The sequence below is a fragment of the Protopterus annectens genome, chromosome 2.part0, assembly GCF_019279795.1.
Source record: "Protopterus annectens isolate FY-2018-M chromosome 2.part0, PAN1.0, whole genome shotgun sequence".
Lineage (NCBI taxonomy): Eukaryota > Metazoa > Chordata > Ceratodontiformes > Protopteridae > Protopterus > Protopterus annectens.
Genome location: NC_056728.1, coordinates 227,337,568 through 227,354,475, shown reverse-complemented (window position 1 = coordinate 227,354,475; position 16,908 = coordinate 227,337,568). Strand labels below are relative to the sequence as shown.

At 45.8% G+C, this 16,908-nt stretch overlaps 1 protein-coding gene across 1 annotated transcript in view; it reads left to right on the top strand.

Annotated features, from left to right (window-relative positions):
- The first annotated feature begins 7,807 nt into the window (after positions 1 to 7,807).
- Positions 7,808 to 16,908, top strand: part of LOC122793028 (ras-related protein Rab-5A-like) — a 741,974-nt gene continuing 732,873 nt past the window's right edge. The window contains exon 1 of the mRNA XM_044060682.1: positions 7,808 to 8,001. Coding sequence (XP_043916617.1) covers positions 7,836 to 8,001 — 166 coding nt within the window. The 5' untranslated portion in view covers positions 7,808 to 7,835. The remainder of the gene's footprint in view (positions 8,002 to 16,908) is intronic.

Below are 16,908 nucleotides of genomic sequence, written 5' to 3'. Positions count from 1 at the left end.
GTCGACTTCAAGTCCGAGGCACTGGCCCAAATGCTTCAGAGCCCGACTCATCAGTCGATGCCTGCCCCTGTCCATCAATATGTTCCTCCTCCGACTCGCTGAGCTCGGAGCCGGGCGTTGGAACCGAGACTGTGGTAGCGCCGAGCCGATACCAATGTCTTCGCTCCGTCGTCGGCTCCGATTTCTTCTTCGAGGAATCTCGGCGCCGACTTCCCTCGTCGGCTCCGAGGGGTGAGTGGCATCGGACCCTTGTCCGACCCCGCTCTTCCTCTCGGAGCTTCGGCTGGTGAGTTCGGCTCTGACATCGCCTCGAGCCATCACTGTCGGTGCCGAGGGAGGTTCCCAGCTTCTCGAGCGGGGACCTCTGGCTCTGCCTGACAGGGGTGCGTTCGAGGTCATGCGGAGTGTGTTAGAGCCTGGCTCTACTCCACAGTCGGCTCCGGCCGTCCTCCCTCACGGTGCCTCAGGTCAAGTCGATTCACTCCCTCATCCCGGACCGCAGAGAGCCAGCTCCTCAGGAACCCCTGTGGGATCTCATCCTCTTCCGAGGCCTCTCCTGATTTGGCAGAAGAGCCCCTCGGAAGAGGAAGTGTAAGAGGAAACACATTGACTCACCTGAGTCCATCACATCTGACACAGATTTAGAGGATTCGAAGGTTCCCCGTTCCCCTTCTGAAGATGTCTCTTTTGCAGACATTCTAGAAATCCTCAAACAGAGGGGAAATTGGCCAGCCCTCAACCCTTCGGAGGATGAATCTGTGTACCTTGAGGCGTTTGGCTCTCGTCCTTCCTCCTCCTGGGTGTCTCCCCCCTTTGACCCCCTCATGCAGGTGGTAGCTAAAAAGACATGGACGGCTCCTGATTCAGTGGACCCCACTCCCAGGAGACCCTCAAAATTCATAACGGCACCAGCAGACAAACAGTTCTTGACGAAAGGAGTTTCTGTGGATGCTATGGTGGTTGCTGCTGCCACTAAGAAGGAACTAGCTGATCCTTCAGTACCTGTCCATCCACCTAACAAGGAATCTAGGTCCATGGACAGGTACGGGAAGCGGATGTTCTCGTCAGCGACATTTGCTATGCGCGCTGAACTACCTGTGCCATTTTACTCGTCTTCAAAGGGACTTGATCAAAGAAGCGAGTGACATGTTGAAGGACCCTACAGCTGCGGGTTTTCAAGACAAGATGAACACTCAGCTGGCTACCCTTAACTCCATAGCCAACTCCTCCATGCGCCTCCTTTCTTATGCGGCTGATGGAGCGAGCAGGGCCGCAGGGACAGGTGTGGCCTTACGTAGGCATGCCTGGATGCGGCTATGCAATTTGCGGACCTTTCAAGACGTCTTTCACTAATTCCCGCTCGATGGATCATCTCTTTGGTCCTCAAGTGAAAGAAACCTTGACTAGGTGCGAGACTGATGGCAAGACTCTTTCTGCCGCCGGAGTCCGTTTTTCTACTCCTTCTAGGCCTTACCCCAAAGGCCAGAAAAGTGGGAAAATGTGGTTCCGTAAACAATCTCAAGGGACTTCGCCTGACGCACAGAGTCGGTTCCCCGCCAGAGGCAGAGGCGGGAATAACAATGGTAGACGTCGCCCTCGAGGCAGGGGCTCCGCAGAACCAGGGCAATCGAGAAGCTTTCTCTGATAAGCCCTTTCAGCATCCCTGAGGTGTTGCCCGACTGTCCACTTTGGAGGCAGTCGGGGGAAGATTGTCACTGTACCCAGAAGCCTGGCTATCCCTGACTCAAGACAAATGGGTACAGTCCGTCATTTCCCAAGGCTATTCTATTCCCTTTCTTCGCATTCCAAACCAATCAAAAAAATCCCTTCCAGATGTTCCACCCGCTCAAAGGGATCTAGCGGTTTTGGAAATTTCAAAGCTGCTTGCAAAAAGAGCAATTCAGCCAGTTCCAGCAGACCAGCAAGGATCCGGAATCTACTCAAGGTTCTTTTTAGTTCCAAAGAAAACAGGAGACTGGAGACCAATTTTGGATCTCAGTATCTTGAACAGATCAGTCAAGAAAACAAGATTTCGGATGGTCACGCTGCAGTCCATCCTTCCCCTATTGGGAAAAGGAAACTGGATGTGCTCTATAGACCTTCAGGATGCGTGCTATCACATAAAATGAACAGACGCCCAGAAGATTCCTCCGCTTCAGGCTGGGAACCAGTCATTTTCAATTCAGGGCCCTGCCCTTTGGTCTCACCACTGCCCCCCGGGTGTTTACCAAATGCATGGCAGTGGTAGCTTCTCACCTGAGACGACAAGGATTCCAGGTGTTTCCATATTTGGACGACTGGCTCCTCACAGCTCCCACCAAGCATCTCCTTCTGATGGCCAGGGATTACACTTTTCGCATTTGTCAAAAGTTAGGCATTTCAATAAATTGCGAAAAGTCTGTTTTGTCGCCTTGTCGTACTATTATCTTCATAGGCGCAAATCTAGACACAGTCGATATGTCTGCGAGACTAACAAATCAGAGGATAACAGACATACACAAACTGGTCTCACTCCTTTTCAACAACAACAGAATCAAAGCCAGGTTAGTTCTGAAAGTGTTGGGTATTATGGCGGCGGCCATACCTCTACTTCCATTAGCCAGATTCCACATGCGAATCCTTCAATGGATGCTCTTTACACAATGGTCATACCAGCAACTTCCAATGTCCCACACCATTATGATCACGCAAGCGTGCAGAAATCATCTCATGTGGTGGATGTCTTCCCCTCAGCTCTTGTTGGGAAGACCCTTTGTTCCTCCCCCTCCGGTTGCTACTCTGACAACGGACGCCTCCCTGATCGGGTGGAGGGGGCATTATCAGGGCAGGACGGTCCAGGGCACATGGCAACCAGATGAATGCCACTTGCACATAAATGTTCTGGAGATGAGAGCAGTGCTTTTAGCGTTGCAAGCCCTTCAAGACTCTCTTCCCTTGGGAACGATTGCAATCCAGACAGACAATATGTCTGTAGTGTGGTACATCAACAAACAAGGCGGAACCAGGTCCTACCCCCTGTGTCGAGAAGCACTCAGATTGTGGCAATGGGCGATTTCTTCTCAGCGGTTTCTGATAGCAACGCACATCCCCGGGAAGTCCAATCAAATCACGGACAAGTTGAGCAGAGCTATTCTCATGCCTCACGAGTGGTCTCTGAAAGACTCTGTTGTGAGAGAAATTTTTCTCAAATGGGGTCAGCCTTGCTGCGATCTTTTTGCTACTCCCCAAAACAGCAAGTGCAGAGATTATTTCACTCTATTCCCTTTACCAGGCCAACCCAGCAGAGACGCTTTAGTCCAAGTTTGGCCCCGGGGACTTCTGTATGCATTTCCTCCCTTCCCACTAATCTCTCAAGTGATACAGAAAGCTATCGCTCAGAAGGCCTCGTTGATCCTCATTGCTCCTTACTGGCCTCGACAGGTGTGGTTCCCCTTTCTACATCAATTTCTATTGAGCGACCTTGGCATCTGGACCTAGTTCCAGATCTTTTGATCCATCAATCGGGTCAGTTGCACGCTCCCTCCCTCTCTGAACCTCACTGCTTGGTTCCTCCAGTTCCAACCTTAGCCAGGCTTCCTCAATTATCTCACTCTGTTCGAGATATTTTGATAGCTTCCCATAAATCTTCCACTCGGAAGATTTATTTGAGTAAGTGGAAACGCTTCACATATTGGGCTCAAGGAAGGGACATAGATCCTTTCACTGCTTCCATCCAAATATTCCTTGATTTTCTAGCTGAACTCTTCCATGCAGGTTCATCTCCTTCTACTCTTAAAGTTCAATTGGCAGCTATTTCTAACTTTCATGTGGGTATCTCTGAGTCTGCCTTAATATCCCACAAGCTTTGCAAAGCCTTTTTGAAAGGAGTTTTTCTTCTCAGACCTCCTATAAGAAATCCTCCTCCTCCTTGGGACCTAAATTTAGTTCTTACTTCTTTGATTCTCCCCCCTTTCGAACCTGCAGCCTCCTGTTCGTTAAAATTGCTATCATGGAAGACTCTCTTTCTGGTAGCTATTACTTCAGCTAGAAGAGTTTCAGAACTTCATGCACTCAGCTGTCGACCTCCTTATCTATTGTTCCATAAGGACAGGGTATCCTTACGAACCAACCCGTCCTTTTTGCCTAAGGTAGTCTCAACGTCAAATCTAAATCAAAGCATTGACCTCCCTGTCTTTTTTCCAGAATATTCCAATAGGTCTGAACAGAAATTACACTGGCTAGATGTTCATCGTCAGTTGAGGTACTATTTTGATAGAACAAAACAATTCAGAAAATCTGACCAACTGTTTGTCTCCTATGCAGAAGGCAGAAAGGGACTTTCAGTTTCAAAGGTATCATTATCTAGATGGCTTACATCTCTGATTTCCCTTGTTTATGAAATTAGACACCAAAAGCTGCCTAATAAACCTAAGGCCCATTCTACCAGAGCTTTGGCTACTTCCTTAGCCTTCCAAGACAGACTGCCTATTGACACCATTTGTGCAGCGGCTACTTGGGCTACTCCTCACACTTTCATTTCTCATTATAAGTTGGATTTAGCTTCTAGGCATAGAGCTAACTTTGGTTCCACTGTTCTCAGGTGTCTGTTCCGTTAGGCCACCCGGGACAAGGTGCTAGGGACGCGGTCCCATCCAGCAAGAATGAAGGCGAGATAGACAACTTAACATATAGAAGTTATGTTCTTACCATAACGTTCCATGTTAGTTGTCTTCTTCTCGCGCCTTCTTCGCCACCCTCCTTCCCCTGGCCCGGACAGACCTAGAGGAGTTGTGATTGTGACCTCTCTTTCTACCACTTCTTTACTTAGGCATATGCTGCTTTGCATATTTCCTGAATCAGGATGTAGGTCACCCTTCTTTCTCCCTGTTGTTAGAGGTGGACTCTGTTTATAGTTATTCTGTTACTGTTATAAGCTGGGGTTAGCTTACAAACGAGATCTGAGGTAACTCTCGCCTAGCATTGTGGGATATAAGGGGAGCCTCGAGCCGGTGGAACCAACTCTCGAGCTTTTAGAGTGGCCGAGTCGGAGCCGAGCTCGGCTCCGAACCCATCCAGCAAGAAGAAGGCGAGAAGAAGACAACTAACATGGAATGTTATGGTAAGAACATAACTTCTATTTTTTTCTTGGAATTTGTCTGATTAGCCTTTTCTACCTTATAGTTCTATAGATTTTTCACACTTTAATATACCGTCTCGCAGGGAGTGTGTTTCCCTTTGTTGTTTACTGTTGGTATTGGCAACTACCATTGTTGGTAGTTCCCTTCCCCCTCTCTCTTACTGGTAGATAATCTTTATACCATTGCTGCTAGTGTTTTCCCTCATGGTGTGAGTGGTTTTTGCTTCTTTCTTCTTTCCTTTTCTGCCTCTCCTAGTATATTTTACAGTGATGGCAGATTAAGTTACTACAACTGGCTTTAATCAATGTAAAGAGTGCGGCAGGAAAATGCCATACTCTGGACATGAGTTTGGGTGCTTCCCATTTTAATATTGAGTGCTCTTTCTGCCATGGTTTCAGTAATAGAGCCCTAGTAGAACATAGAAATGAGCTCATCCTCAAAGGGCTTCTTAAAGCCCCTTTCGAAGAAGCCTTGTCCAAGGCCAACCAGTCTCCTCCAGCCTCTGGTACTAAAATTATTTGTTCAGTTGACTGATTTCATTTTGAAACTATCTCAGCAGTTAGGCATCATGGTCAGTCTTGCAAAGTCTCAACTGATCCCTTCTCAGGATATGGAGTTTATCGGAGCTCAACTCAACACTCTTTCTTGTGTGGCCTCTCTCCCCCACAACATGTTGCAGAAAATACCATTTCAGGTTCAGCTTTTTCTTCGCTCAAGCACGATACCAACATAAGTAGTACTTCAAGCATTGGGCTCCATGGCAGCAGTGATCACTCTAGTCCCACTAGCAAGATTTCACATAAGCCTCCTTCAATGGCTCCTTGCGAACCAATGGTCAGTTCTAACACATCCTATGAAACACCCAGTTTTTATAACCAGCCGATGCAAAGATGACCTATCCTGGTGGATGCAATCCAAAGAGATTCTTCTGGGTCATCCCTTTGTCCCTCCTCAGTCCAAGGCCATAGTGTGACCATAGATGCTTCCCAGATGGGGGGGGGGGGTGCATTATCTGGGGAATACAGTCCAAGGCACTTGGTCCCCTTTAGAGACCAATCGGCATATCAGTGTTCTGGAGTTGAAGGCTGTGCTTATACCTTTGCAAGCATTTCAGTCTGCCTTACCTTAAGGGATGATCGCGATTCAGTCAGACAATATGCCCATAGTCTGGTATATCAACAAACAAGGGGGAACCAAGTCCTACCCGCTGTGTTGAGAAGCCCTTCGAGTATGGCAGTGGACCATAACTTCCAACCGCTTTCTGATAACAATGCACATCCCGGGGAGTTCAAACTTGTTAGCAGGCAAACTGAGCAGATGCATTCTCATGCCTCATGAATGGTCTGTAAATCCCAGAGTGGCGAAGATCTTTCTTCACTGGGGCCAGCCTTACTGTGACCTGTTTGTTTCACCCCTGAACAAGTGCAGAAGCTGTTTTGTCCCAATTCCCCCTCAGGCGAAGTCCTCGAGAGATGCTCTTCTCCTCGATTGGCCCCCGGGTCTCCTTTACAAGCTCTGTGTGCAAAGCCCCCTTATCTAGCTTTCCATAACACAGAGTTTCACTCGGAACAAACCTGCCGTTTCTTCCTAAAGTAGTTTCAGAGGCCAACATCAATCAGTCTGTAGATTTGCCTGTATTTTTCCCAAATATTTCTAACAAGAGTGAATATTGTTTACATCTTTTGGATGTGCACAGGTAGTTACATTTTTACCGGAACAGAACTAAGCAAGTCAAACAATCAGAACAGTTATTTGTTTCATTTGCAGGTGCACCCTCAGGCAAACCTATCTCTAAGGTTACTCTGTCAAGATGGTTGAGATTGTGGCAACATCACCTGTTTTTCATTTTAAAGTTTATGCCCGCAATTTGCACAGCTGCAACATGGGCTACCCCACACTCCTTTATTACTTGGGGGAGGGCCTCCTTTGGTTCTATGGTTCTCAGGAATGTACTTCCATAGGGCCAACCAGGATCTAAGGTAGCTGGGGACTGTGTCCCAGACGTCAAGAATAGATGAAGTTCAACAACATATGTTTTACCATAACGTTCCATCTGTGTTGTCGATCTTCATCTATTCTTCTGTCCCACTTCACCTGCCCCCCTCCTATGGAGTCCTGGTGGAGAGACTTGCTGTCCTGGGAATTCCCTGTTAGGATACACCTTGGATATGGCTTCTGACTTGTTAGGTCTCACTGTATTGTTTCTGTAAGTCTGCAAACTCGATCTGAGGTCATGTAGAGAGGGGCATTGTGGATAGACTGTTAGCTCGAGAGTTTTTTGGCTGACACAAGCTGTATAATGACCGGATCGGTTCCGACGATCGGAACTGTAACCTGGAAGTCGAGAATAGATGAAGATCGACAACACAGACGGAACGTTATGGTAAGACCTAACTTCTTTTTTTATTGGTGCATAGAGTCTATGGATAGCCGTTTTAGTTTCAATGTCTAAAACTGTATTTTCTTAAACGTGTGCACATGCTTCAGTGAAGGCCAAAAGTAGAGAATGTAGGCCAACATTTTTGGTCTGACTGCTAGCTTTTGTTGGTATTGGGTTTAGGTAGGTTTATGTAAATTAGTTGCCTGAGAAGATTGAATGTGCCCAAAATTCTTTTATTGACATGTCATTTATTTTATATGTATAATTTTTTTTTTGCTGTAATTTACCATTTCCTTTTCTTTTTTCATCTCAGCAGGCATCTGCTGTGTAATTAGGTCATGGCAAATCGAGGAGCAGCATCAAGACCCAATGGACCAAACACTGGGAATAAAATATGTCAGTTCAAGCTAGTACTTCTGGGCGAGTCTGCAGTTGGTAAATCCAGTTTAGTACTTCGCTTTGTAAAAGGACAGTTTCATGAATTTCAGGAAAGCACAATAGGAGGTGAGATTTTATCTTTGAGTCACTGTAGTAGACTGATTGCACAGATTATATTTTGTCATTTAGAGCACTGAATTCTCAGATTGTATTGCAGTTTACACCAAAGGAAGCATTTAATAAAGATGCTTATTTAAAAAAGAGAAAAGAAAAAAGGAAGCATGATATTCAAATATTTGTGCACATTCTGTTTTGTCTTATCCTGCTGTACTTAGGAAGTTTGCCTTAAAATTAACAGCCTGACAGTTGGGTTAGGTACTTATCTTGCATAAACAAACTGAACATCTCGGACTGGAAATAACCTCATTACGTAGGATTGAGACTTGCAGGACTTCAGTCCAGCATTGACAGTTTCCTCTCCTCACTTATTTACATGGCTCTGGTAATGTGATCCTTCTCAAAGTCTCTTCAGCGGCACTTGAAGTCAGGTTGTCTTGCTTAAATGTAGCCTCAGGCTGCAGATACTTAGAAGCTTTTATTTTATATTTTCTCCAAATTCTTATTTACAAATCAGCGGGTTGCCTTAGGAACACTACTGGGGAGGGGGGGGGGGGTGGCAATTTCAAAAAAGGTCAATATTTTTGTTTTCTTGAGATTTGCAGCTGATTTGCCTTTCCCTCTTCTGACTTTGTGCCATCTCCTGCCTTCCCTGTCCATAACCAGTTTTTGCAGTCTTTCTGCACAGCTGTTGATCATCTCCACTGCTGTACTTTCCAAAATTTTGTCTAGGTGATTTGTCTTTTTTTGTGCAAAATAGTCTACAGTTTGTTTTTCTTTGCCTGATTTACAAAAGTTTTGTTTTTCTTGTAGCATTGTCATTGCCATTTGAGATTGAGTTTTGTGTGTTAGTTTCAGGTTTGGTTTGTGGCCGAATCACTCGACAAGAAAGCGCTAAAAGGGTTCAAGAATTGCAGTCCTCATCATCAACCCCCTTTTTCCCCATTTTCTTTATGGGGTCAGGGTGTCATGTTAACTGACACCATCTCTCTCAATTCAGTGCTACACTCCTGCCTTCTTTGACACTCATGCCTGACTGTCGCAGGTCTTCTCTCACACCACACCATCCACCTCTTTGCTGAATGGCATTGTTTCCTCTTACCTTCTTCTCGTCTGTTCCAAATCTTCTTCACCAGATTGTCTTCTGCTTTTCTGCACATGTGCCCATACCACTGTAATCTTCTCTCTGATCTTTTCTGTAACTGGAAATACGTTTGCTTCTGTTCTTATGTCCTCATGTCTTCATTTATCCCATAGTGTGCATCCTACCACCCATCTCAGGCACTTCATTTCTATCAGCTCTGGCTTCTTCATCTGTGCTGTCTTTACTGCCCAGGTTTCTTTACCATACAGTAGTACTGGTCAGACCACTGTTTTGTATACCTTACTTTTCAGTTTCTTTGGCATTCTGATGTCATACACTACACCTGACACTATGCCAGTTGGATGCAAACCCTCTGATTCTAGTGTTGACCTCTTCATTCAGATTTGCATCTATTCAACCACCACAAGAATTGTAAGTGTGGCCAAAATTTCACTACAGTATGAACAGCTGAAATGTTTAAAGTATTTAATAAATGGTGCTTTTTTTCTGAGCCATGTGGTATTTGTGTTTCGTTCAAGCCTTTTTTCCTAAAGGATGGAAGAAGTGTTTTAGAGCTTGAGAAAGTTAGGTGTACCCCATACCCCAGGCTTCAGGGCTTCTTCCTCTTCTGCCTCCGTTGATCCTGGAGCTGTTGTAAGCCTGAAAAAGCTGTCTTCTTCTAATCCAGACTTTACTGTCCTGGCCAAGAAGATTAAACTAAGGGTTTCCAGTCCTCCTTCCAGGCCTAACTTGTCTAAGGATGCGCTTGTTTGCAGACCTCAAATCAGTAGCATAACCCTCAGTTGCTTCTGAGCCTGAGCTTAGAACTGAAGAGCACACACCATAAAGACGGTTAGGTCAAAGTATTCTGTTAAGCCCGACTGTACCAAGATGTGGCTGGCATTTTTGGCAATGCAGCACATGGGGTCCCAGATCTCCCACTGCTAACACTGGGGTGAGTAGACCCTCCTCTTTGTCAGATTTTGCTGCATTTACCCCATGCATTTCCTCAGTGGGTCCAGACCAGCTGTGGTGCTTGGCAGGCAGACATTGAACCCTCGATGGTGAGGTGATTTTTGCTGAACATGTGATGTGGAGGCATTACTACAATGTCAGTTTCAGGGCTACTGCCACCTTGATCTTGGTTGTGCTGGCAGTACCTGGCTTATCAACATTGATCTCCTTGATGTCAGAGGACCCTGTCAGCATTGGTGGAGAATTCAGCATATCGGGGATGAGGTCAGTCTCGACCCCATCAGGGTTAATCATCGATTCTAAGAGTTGTCCCCTCAGCAGCATACTTTCAGATGACCCCGCCCACATCTTGACTTCAACATCATTGCCCAGCCTGGTTTTCAACTCTTCAGTGCCTGGCTCATTGATTTGACAGGACTTTCTGTCTTCTGGCTCTGATGCAAACTGATGCAAACTTCCCTGTATGTTGCTCTCTCCTGGTACTTATCTTGTCAATGGCTCCTCCCTCAAAACCATACATCCCTGCTTTGACAGCCATCCACACCCCCCACACTTTGCTTTTGTAGTTTTGTTCAGCTTGTCTGGACACACTGTTCCCATCTCCGTTTTGGAGCGAGTACGCAAGAAGGCTAGGTGTTAGAAGAGATGCCGGTCTCTAACCCTCTGTGTAGATACAAAGCAGGCTGCATCCCCACCAGACGACTACAAGTTTGGGAAGGTTCTTGAGATGGTATGAGCTGAGGCAGAATAAACTAGACCCCAGGTATCCACTGTCAATCAGAACTTGTACGGCAGGAGGCCTTCTGATTGTTCATTGGATTATTTTTCTAACTATAGCAGACAGACGAGCCTGCATGAGTACGCATGCACATATAACACGCACACAAGGGCACACACACACCTATCTGAGTAACATGGGTTCTGTAGCCAGGAAAGTAGAGGGTTGGTTTCAGTTTGTAGACGTTACTGTTGCTGCTTTGACATGATGCAGAAAATCCCACTGCATGGCTGAGTACATCATGATATTGATACATTCAATGCACTAATAATTTAAAAAAAATCAGAATAAATATTAAATCCTTGTTTTCTAGGCAGGTATTTTCTTTATGATTTTGACACAGACATGTTAAGACAAAAGTATAAGTTATCTATTAGATTGAGTTTTAGTTTAAACATTTTATAGCAGTCATTATTTTGAATTTACTTGACATGGAAAAGTAATATTTGAGAAGACATTCAAAAATTGTCTGCTGAAATCTCAAACTCATCAGCTACAGTATAATGAACTGGCATTCTTATAGGTCACCTTCTATATCAAAGACATGTTGTATTGGGAAAACAAGTACATCAGTGGTACTTGCAGCTGAAGAGCGACCTGGACTATCAGTGTCTTGTGATAGTTCCTCTGTACATTCTTGAGTATTTGGATATACTTCTAGACTCCTTGGCAGACTTGCTGATTTAATTTTAGTTATGGAAAAGCTCTTCCAGATGTTCATCGTGCATACAGCTGCAGTCATAACAGATGGGTTTTCCTGCCGTCAGGCGGGTCCTCGGTCGGCCGAATTCCAAAGTCTAGGTCTGGCGTCGGTTGTCGTCACTTCTTCCCTGACGTCAGTGCGACAGGGGTATAAAAGAACCAGCCGACGCCATTTTCTCCAGTCTTTCTTGCCGCGCGGTGCCCGAAGCAGAAGCAGTTCGCAAGTGCCGGTCGGCCAGCTCCTGAGATTACGAATATCTGCAACCGAAGTCTTCTTGAAAGCTAAGTACCCGTTGGAAACTTTTCTTGCCTCAGACTGATGTCAGACAAAGTTAATAATTGTATTTCATGTGGGAAGCAAATACCGCACAAGGATTTTCATTCCCTCTGCATTCCTTGCTTAGGCCCAAACCACAACGTCTCGGCCTGTCGTTTTTGTGCTACATTCAACAAACGCACCATTAAGCGTCGGGCGGAGTTCGCCCAGCACTTTTTTGGCAAAAAATTTAACTACATAATGTCGGATACTCCGACTCCAGTTTTGACTAAAAGACGCAAAGATAAGGACCGACACACGAGGTCCGCGGCCTCTACCAACACCACGCCAAAGCCGACTACAGGTGGTCCGGTTCTCAGCGAGGCGCCTACGCAGCCCCTGACTACCGACGACAGTTCATTGGCGGTGTCTTCTGTATCCGAGGTTGCAGGCTCTTCGGCCCACACCCCGACTACAGATACCGAAGCCACTCTTGGCGGTGAAACTCAGAGTTTAGACAGGTCTGCCTCCTCTCAAGGTGTCTTCAGGCCTTCCTCTTCTTTTTCCATCAAGGCTTTCACTAAGTCTAAGACAGCCATGCATTCTAAAAAACAAACCCCACAGGGCCCATCTCAAGGCTCCATGCCTAAAAAGCAGATGCTCAAAATGGCTGAGGACTTAATTTCTCTTATCAGGGGTTCTCAACCCCCCCTGGAAAAAAGGACCAGAGTGGAGGAAGAATCCCCCTCCTCGGACCAGGCTTCCATTATTTCAGAACATTCTGATGACCAGGAACATTCTTACTCCCCTTTTGAAGATTCTGATGCAGAGGAGACCATTCCCTCTGTCTCCCCCCCTGAGGATTACTCTTTTGGGGAAACCTTGCATACCTTGAGGGAACACTTCCACTGGGAAGGTCAAGAGTACTCAGACTCCAAGAAAAGGCTTAGGGATTTTCTCTTGCTCCCTCAGCACATGCCTCTGGCTATACCCCCTGTCTTAGATATCCTTGATGATGTGTATTCGGAGTCCTGCCTTAACCCAGATGATGTGTATTCGGAGTCCTGCCTTAACCCAGACTCTTTACCTCCAGCCCCAGTCAAGCCTGACAGGTATTACCGGGTTCCTGACTCGCACCAATTCCTATACAAAAGCCATGCGGCTGACCCAGAAACTATCTCACAGGGCCCCAAGGGAATTAAGGCCTCCACTGCTAAAAATCCTTTACCTTCAGAGAGGGATTCCAGAGCTTTAGAAAGGTGGGGGGAAAAAGGTATACACCTCTGCCACCTTATCCATGAGGGCGTTAAACTGCCAGTTCCATATGTTAAAGTACCAACAGTTTCTGTTATCACAGTTGAGAAGCAAAATGTCACAACCTGAACAACCAGATTTGAAGGTGTTGCAGGATTTGATACATAGTGCAGAACAAGTAGGTAAACATACCTTGCAATGTGGTTTTGATGCTTTAGAGGCCGCATGTAGAGCTGCTGTTACAGACATGCTTGGCTCAAAGAGCAAACCTTGCCAGATCATGTCAAAGCTAAATTACTGGATGCACCTCTGCAAAAAGATGTATTGTTTGGTGTTAAAGCTGAGGAGGTATTAAAGAAAATGGAGGAAAAGGCAAAATCAATGCAAACAGTGAAAGATTTCCTACAGGTACAACCTCCACGTTTCAGTAGAAATTGGCCTTCAAAAAATTGGTCCTTTCCAGCCACGGACAGACCCCAAAGAGGTAGATACAGGCGCCCGAGGGGTAGAGGGCAATCTCATGGATCGTTTAGAGGCAGACAATGGCAAGCACCTACCCAAAGAGGTAGTGAGGATAGTTCACAACCATTCAGAAAGCAGAACCAATGACTTTCCCCTTTGCATGCCAAGCAAGGCTCAAATGGCAGCACCTTTAGGTGGAAAACTGGCATTATTTTCAAAAAATTGGCATATTGTCACAAAAGACAAATGGATCCTGGACATTATAGACAGAGGCTACAGATTCCACTTTCACACCCTTCCAAAATGAGAGGCATGCCAAACCTGCCACACAATCAAAGGGCAGAGGCACAAAACAAATTTCAGATCTCATGGACATGAAAGCTATTCAAGAGGTACCTGCACAAGAACAGGGTCAAGGTTTTTATTCCAGACTATTCCTGGTACCAAGGAAGGGCAAAGATTGGAGACCTATTTTGGACCTATCCATCCTAAACACATTTTTACTCGTGCCAAAATTCAAGATGCTCACATTACAGCAGCTTCTTCCCATGCTGGGCAAGGAGTCTTGGCTGGTAACACTGGACCTCAAGGAGGCATACCTGCATGTCCCAGTCAGACAAGATTGCAGGATATACCTCAGATTTCTTGCAGGTTCAACACATTATCAATTCTCTGCATTGCCCTTTGGCTTATCTACTGCGCCCAGAGTGTTCACAAAATGCCTGGCATCAGTAATTGCCTACTGCAGACTGCAAGGGATACAAATATACCCATATTTGGACGACTGCCTGATCCAAGCGGACAACAAGCACATACTTTTGAAACATCTGGCTTTTGTAATAAGGTTGTTGAATTCCTTGGGATACACAGTCAACAAAAAGAAATCAAGGCTAATACCCTCTCAAACAATAATTTTCCTGGGTGCCAGCTTGGATACAAACACCCAGATGGCCTACCTCACGCCAGAGAAACAAGGGCAACTAACTCAATACTTCAGAAAACTGGCAACTTTCACCAGGCTGACTGCAAGGAAAATCTTGCAGGCTCTGGGATTCATGGCATCTTGCATCCTACTAATCCCATGTGCAAAGCTGCATATGAGGAAACTTCAATGGTACCTGAAAAACCTATGGTGTCAGCACAGCCACAGCTTGGAAACAATAATACCACTAATTCCATGTCTTCAAAAGGAACTTCTGTGGTGGGCTCAAGCATGTCAAACAAACACAGGTCTCCCATTCTGCAAGCCTCAAGCAAGTCAAACCATCACAACAGACGCCTCGGATTATGCCTGGGGGGCGCACATGACAGATCGGTGCATTCAGGGCAGATGGTCACAAAAGGAAAAGCACCTACACATCAATCAAAAGGAAATGCTAGCAGTTATAAATGCTATTATAGCTTTCAAAGACCTTCTGCATCCAGGCCAGCTGTTGAAAAGGACAGACAACACCACAGTAATGTGGTACATAAACAAACAGGGAGGAACCCACTCATACCCCCTATGCAGGCTAGACATGTCTCTTTGGAACATGGCTCTAGAAGTGCAAATTGAGCTTCAAGCACAGTTCCTGCCAGGCAAGGAAAACACGCTGGCAGACAACCTAAGCAGAAATATGACAGATCCACACGAATGGAAGTTGCATCCTCAAGTTTTTTTCAAGAATAATTCAAGCATGGGGAAGGCCAGACATAGATCTCTCTGCCTCCCACAGAAATCACCAATTGGCAAAATTCTGCTCAAGGACCTTTCATCCACAGGCCTGGAAAGTGGATGCACTCTCTTTCAGTTGGACAACAATGACAGTTTATGCCTTTCCACCTCTTCCTCTGCTGCCCAAAGTTCTATTAAAATCCAGAGCAGACAGACCAAAGATGATTCTCATCGCTCCAGACTGGCCAAGACAACACTGGTACCCACTCCTGAGGAGCCTAACGCATTCCCCACCATGGATCCTGCCTCTAATGCCTCTTCTACTGACTCAGCACAACTTCAAAACTCTTCACAGTCATCTGAAAACACTCAATCTAGCCGCATGGAAGATTCCTTAAAATCACAACAGACCCTACTCTCCAAGGAGGTACAGGATGTCATTTTGGAGGCCAGAAGACCTTCTACTAGAAAAGCCTACTCCGCCAAATGGAAACGGTTTTGTGCTTGGAATGAGAAAAAGGGCCAGAACCCTGGAATACTAAATTTACCTCAAATATTACAGTACCTAGCTGAGATGCTAAGCAGTGGAATTTCATTCTCTTCCATCAAAATCCATGCCTCAGCCATTTCTGCAGAATACAACACTGATCCGCCTTTATTCTCTCACCCCCTCTTAAGGCAGTTCCTCAGAGGGGCTAAGAATGTAAAACCCCCAAGGAAACAACCAGTACCTGCTTGGGATCTCAATTTCACTCTAGAGAAACTGACTTTGCCTCCTTTTGAGCCAGCTGCCTCAACAGAACTGCAATATTTGTCCTGGAAAACAGCCTTCCTGCTGGCTATCACCTCAGCTCGCAGGGTTTCGGAACTACAAGCCCTCATGGCTGTGCAGCCTTTCATCATTTTCCATCAGGACAAAGTTTCCTTACGAACCAATCCTTCCTTTATGCCAAAGGTAGTATCCAGGGTAGCCTTGAATCAGGCTATCCACTTGCCTACCTTTTACCCCAATCCTCAAAACAAAGGGGAGAGGCTACTACATTCCTTGGACATTCACAGACAACTACGTTATTATTTGGACAGAACAAAGCCTTTCAGAAAATCAGAGCAACTCTTTGTGTCCTATGCTACAGGGGCTCAAGGGGAAAACTATTTCCAAACAGACAATCTCAAAATGGATAGCCCACTGCATATGCTTTTGTTACTCTCTTCATGGTAAAACTGTACCTGCAGGCATCAGGTCTCACTCCACAAGGGCCACAGCTACCTCTGCAGCTTTCCTCAGAGGAGTTCCTACCAAAGATATTTTGGAAGCTGCCACTTGGAGTTCTGTGCATACTTTCTCCAAGCACTATCACCTGCCTTTATACTCCAAATCTAGAGCAGGTTTTGCCACTGCAGTTTTGCAGGGCATCCTGGCTCCTCCTAGTTCCACCTAGTGCCTACCACCCCTTTTTTAGCTTTGGTATTCTACCCATCTGTTATGACTGCAGCTGTATGCACGATGAACATAGTACAGTTTTGTACCTACCATAAATGTAGATGTTCGAGTGCTAATACAGCTGCAGTCCAGGTTTCCCTCCCTCCTTCCCCTCTGGAACAGGCCTAATGGCTAACAACTCCTCATACAACCTGATTGGGGTATTCTTTTATGGTGTATTTGCTTGCAACTACTGTTTTTTGATTATACTGCATTGCATTATTACATAAATTTATGTATTGCCTTCCTTCTGGGGGCACCTGACATCTGG